Source organism: Sceloporus occidentalis, unplaced genomic scaffold (genome assembly GCF_023333645.1).
Source record: "Sceloporus occidentalis isolate IW3139 unplaced genomic scaffold, rSceOcc1.0.p SCAF_5, whole genome shotgun sequence".
NCBI classification, from domain to species: Eukaryota; Metazoa; Chordata; class Lepidosauria; order Squamata; family Phrynosomatidae; genus Sceloporus; species Sceloporus occidentalis.
In genome coordinates this window covers 182,490,550-182,495,678 of record NW_028316985.1, presented here as the reverse complement: position 1 = coordinate 182,495,678, position 5,129 = coordinate 182,490,550, and the positions used below count along the sequence as shown (strand labels likewise).

The 5,129-nt window shown below is 40.4% G+C and overlaps 1 protein-coding gene across 1 annotated transcript; it reads left to right on the top strand.

Moving 5' to 3' along the window:
• The first annotated feature begins 687 nt into the window (after window positions 1-687).
• On the top strand, window positions 688-2,705 carry LOC149313250 (uncharacterized). Its single transcript, XM_089527265.1, has 4 exons — window positions 688-697; window positions 1,348-1,820; window positions 1,934-2,044; window positions 2,135-2,705. The coding sequence occupies exons 1-4, from the start codon at window positions 688-690 to the stop codon at window positions 2,675-2,677; spliced, it is 1,137 nt and encodes a 378-aa protein (XP_089383391.1). The 3' UTR covers window positions 2,678-2,705.
• Window positions 2,706-5,129: the final 2,424 nt, after the last annotated feature.

The window sequence follows — 5,129 nt, the reverse complement described above, 5'->3', positions numbered from 1 at the left end:
TTCCAGTTGGGAGAGGGTTGTAAAAGTGTCATAAAAGTGTCTCATTTGCCAAGCTGAAATAATCTGTTGGGCAAAAGCGACACTTTTACAATGCTCTCCCACGCTTTTACAACCTGAAGAGAACAAGAGTCACGTGAAGGGAGAAAAAGAAAACATGTGTGTTTTCGTTTACTGGCCAGGTCTGTTTAATAATATACTAAGACTCCTAGAGAGGTGGTGGTGGGGATCTTTTTCTCTGATATCTCCAAAAAGAGGCTGGACAGCTAACTGCTAGGGATGCTTTTTGTGGTCTGAAGCAGTTTGTACCCCAGGAACAGGCTAGAAAATGAGGCATCTGATAAAGTGTCCAGCAGAAGTTTGCCTCCAGCAAAATGTAGTAGCAAATCACTGTCAAAAACACAAAATAGGTTCACTAATTTATTTTAAGCTCAGGAAGAAACAGGTCTGCCTGGTTATTTTAAGTATATTAGAAAGAAATCTAACTGGGTTGTTCTCATTTGTCTAGTTTGCCCCCCCCCCATGCAAAAAAAATCTATGATGTGTTACACTTTTCAAATTAAAATGACTTAGTGAATTGATGTTCTGCCCCATTACTCTGTTGCTACCGTAACATATTCATTTTTAAAACACCAAATTGCTGCAAAAGGGAGGGGGAGTAGTATTGTGAAAGCAAAGGAGGTCAGTACCATGGCTAAAAGTAGAGAGATAGGCAGGCAGGCAGGATATTTAACTGGGGAAACAGAAAGGGAAAGATGGAAGGGTGCATTTTATGCTATTGAGAAGAGTTAGTAAGAATCTCATGTCATGTCAGTGAAATCCTGAGTCCACTTTGAGTTTCCAAGCTCAGTTTTTTTAATTAAAAAATTCAAATGCTTTGCTTTTCTAGTACTGCGCACTCTAAGACTTCTCTGCCTATCTGGAGATCCAAAGAAAAACATTTAATGTCCTGAGATTCCAATTGGTGCCCTGAGAAACAGCAACCCTAGTTTTCACATAGGCAGAGGCCACATGTGGCCACATCCTTTTTATATCTGCCATGATGCCCTGGAGTGATACCATAGTAGGGATATGGCAACATGGGAGCTACAGGAAAGTCAAGCTACAGGAAAAGCGACTCTGCCTAAATATTAGGAAGAACTTTCCTGACAGTATGAGCTGTTCAGTAGTGGGATACATTACTACAGAGAATGGTGAAGTCTCTTTCTTTGGAGGTTTTGAAATAGAGGCTGGATGGCCATCTGTCAGGAGTGCGTTGATGGTGTCAGTAGTAAAGGGTGGCACCTCTCGTCAAACTCATAAGCCCCGCCCACTGACAGGTGCCCCGCCCCGGAAGTCCCGCCTTAACAGGAAGTCCCGCCTTAACCGGATATCCGGCCTCCTGCCGGAAGTCCCGCCCTCCCCGGATATCCGGCCTTCTGCCGGAAGTCCTGCCCTCCCCGGATATCCGGCCACGCCCCCCGCTTGTGGCCCCACCCCAGCATGAAACCCCGCCTGTAGGTGGAGCGTCTGAAGGGACTCATGTGACCATGATGATTCAAAAGGGCCAATCAGAAGACGGTTTTAGCAACGCTACAGGAAGCCTTTGGGCAAGCCCAGACATGTTCAGAGAAGACAACATGGAGGCCCCCACTACTTCTGCAAACTCTACAGAGCAAGAAACAGGGGATGTGAAGCCAAAAAGCAGAAAGCGTTATCCTAGCAATAGTTCAGATGATGGGCTTTCTACCTATGCTGACCTGGCTAGCGAAGAAGCTGATGAGATTTGCAAAGCATGGAACCGCCTGGTGGATGCCGTTTCAGCAGAACCAGCTGTAATGCAGGTAAAAAAGTGGGTTTTTTTTATTTTTAAAGGGTTTTGACTAGCCTTACAAAGTCGGCTCCCCACCTCTCCTCTAAAAAAAACAAAAAAAAGACTATTTTCTTTATATTTTAGCAACCTCAGGCCAGTAGCAGTTCTGCAGAGAAGTGTGCTGAAGCATGTGGAGGCAACACATTACCTATAGCTCTGTGGAGGTTTGCAAGCATTGGCTGGAATGATATTCCAGTAAGTCATCTTTTAGAAGGGGATTTTGGTATTAAGTGTGTGTGTTTTAAAAATGCATTTTAAAGGTAATCTATCTTTTTTCTTTTTTAGGATTTCGTCGAGATGTCTACAGCTCAACCTAGCCCTGTGGTCATGGCTAAAATTCTTGGACTAGATGTTCCAAAAGAACCATTAAATTTTTCTCCCAGAGAATTGAAAGTTCTCATGCGGTCAACAATCAGAGCTGTGTGTTATGGAATCATCACCCATTGTTTGCAGCAATATCGCTATGAATCCTGTGTTGGCTGTGTAATCTCTGCCCCTGCTCAAAATTCCCATGACTGTCTGTTGTGGTCAAAACGTTATCTGTGTAGAAAACTGAGCTGGTTATGTGGGCAAATAGATTTTAAAAACGTGTTACACGTATATATTCTTGTAGCTTACAGTTTCAATGGCCTATTGATAACAAATGAGACTGTAGACCAAATCTTGCAACTTGTAACTAAAGTAGAGAGATCTGAAAATTCACTGAAGGAATTAAATAACATTTTGAAACCCAGGGATAAGCCTATTTTGGAGCATGTGTTAAAAGTGATTAAAAATAGATCTTATAAAACATTTCTAACAACTATTAACAGACCATCTGATCCATAAAGACTGACTAGAAGTTTGTTTGAAAACTGTTGGCTGCTTTGATATTTTTTTTAAAATGTTTGTTAAAAGGTTATAAAATAAAAAAGAGTTTATTTTAAAAAGGTGTTTGTGATTTTCTTTTCAAAAAAGTGACTACTCTAGAGCTGGCTCATAATGAGTATTTACAATGGGGGGGGGGGGGGTATCAGTATTCATGCACCACTCAATCTCCCTAGAAAACATGAGGCTTTGGTGGTGTGGGGGATACAAAATGGAGGGGTGGAGGGTGGAGATGGCTCTTTAAATTAAACAATGAAGAGGGGGTGGGGGGAAGCCTTCTTACAGAAACCCTCCAAACTTCCTGACCCTCCTTAGCCTAAAAACAGAAATAAAGCAAAGGAGAGATTCTTACAATTAAGCTGTACAGCTACCTCTCCAACCCCCCCCCCCCACTTCAAACAAAAAGCAGAAATCAGGGTGGCTCTTAAATAATGTAGAGGGTTGAAAATCATTTTTTGCAACCCCCCAAGGCCCCCTCCCAATGTCTCCTAAACACAGAAACAAAAAGCATGGTTGAAGTTTTAAACAGACACTATATTTCCCTGGTGGGGCCCTCTGCAAAAAGTTTTTTAAAAAGAGAAAAGGGGAGGGGGGTGGCTTACCACATGGCTATGTGCCCTGCAACATGTACACCTTAGGGGTGGGGGGCCACCTTAGGGGGATGGAGGGACATAGATCCACCCCCAAGGACCACCTTTGGGTCATAGATCCACCCCCAAGGACCACCTTAGGGGGGGTGGAGGGACATAGATCCACCCCCAAGGACCACCTTTGGGTCATAGATCCACCTCCAAGGACCACCTTTTGGGGGAGGGGGGATAGATCCAACCTACCCTTTTTCTTAGGGGTGGGTGGGGGCAGGTCTCAAGAGCCAATCACAGACTGGTTACCTGACGTATAAAAGTTCTGCAGAGAAGGGGGTCTGTCCTTTTCTGGCTGCCATACCTGTGAGACTCTGTGGTTCTTGGTAAGTTTTTTCCTGTATATTCCATAGCATTGTTTTTTAAAAGAAGGCCTTTATAACTATTGCCTTTTCCCCATTTTTAAACTTTATTCAAAATGGGCTGTTGTGGGCCTTTTCCCTCACTAAAGAATAAATATTTGATGAATGTCCATTAATTTGGGGGGGAAAACTGAGCAGCTTTAAAATTACAAGCATAACATGCGGCTTTCTCTTTTTCCATGGACTTCATCTAAAATCTGGGGCTTTGGGCCATAAAAACATTGGTATTTATGCATTTTCCTGTTAAATGTTTTTAATTGTTAGCATGTAGTTCTGTTAGAAAGAAATTTTACATGTGCTACAAATGTTTTAGAAGCCTTTTTAAAAAATACTTTTCAAAGCTTACTGAGAGTAGAAATGTGTGGATTAGGATATACGGGTTTTTAAAATGTCTGGCAAATGGTTTCACTTGGAAACATGTGCTCAGCACTGTTTTAAATTTTTTTTTTTTTGTTAAATATATATTTTTAACAAAGCTCTTTTTGGTATTTATGAAACAAGGTTTAAAATGCTTTAGAAGCCTTTTTAAAAAAACTTTGCTTTGCTTACTGCTGGGTATGTTTGATGGGATTAAGAAAGATGTGTATTAAAAAGTCTGGCCCCTGTTTCCACATGCAAAACATGTGCTTGGTACATTTTTAAAATTTTTTGTCAAATATTATTTTAAAAAGCTCTCTTTTTGTGAAACAAGGTTTAAAATGCTTTATAAGCTTTTTTTTAAGAGTATTCTGGAGACTTTGTGGGAAGATTTGATGGGGGTAGAAAACAAAGCTCCAGAGGTGTTAATGGGTTTATGGTCAAGAGCTGATTACTCATACGCAGCAGAGTTACAGCCTTTTGTATTGTTAACTTTTGGCTTGTTGGTGCTAAAAGTTCATTTAATTGTTAAATAAGCCTATTTGGAAAACTTCTTTTTGCCATTTTCCCCCAAAAAGTTCTTTTTTAGGTTTTAAATTGTCTAATGTGCCTGTTTTAAAAGCTCTTTTTTTTGGTTTTTCTCAAATAAGTGCCCATTTGGAAAATCTTTTTATTCTGTTTAAAACTTTTTTTTTTTTGCCAGTTTTTCTTAAATAAGCCTGTTAACTACCATTGCTTTGAGCATTGCTTTGTGTGTGTGTAGGGGTTAGGAATTGATGGTGACTAGGTAATTTCAAAAGATTTTATTGGGTGGATAGCTTTGTTATAGGACATTAGCATACAAGAGCTTATGCCGGAAATAACAACCACTTTAGATATAAAATATTGTACAGACGGTTAAAAACAGCTGTTCTCATATTTCTGGGTGTAACTTCATGCGTCATTATTAAGCCGTTTTCCTGAAATAATGAAAAGAAAAAAACTGTTAGGGCAACACATTTTTCTCAATTGATCACTGGTTCCATAGGGTTTCCTAAAGAATATGTGTTAAAC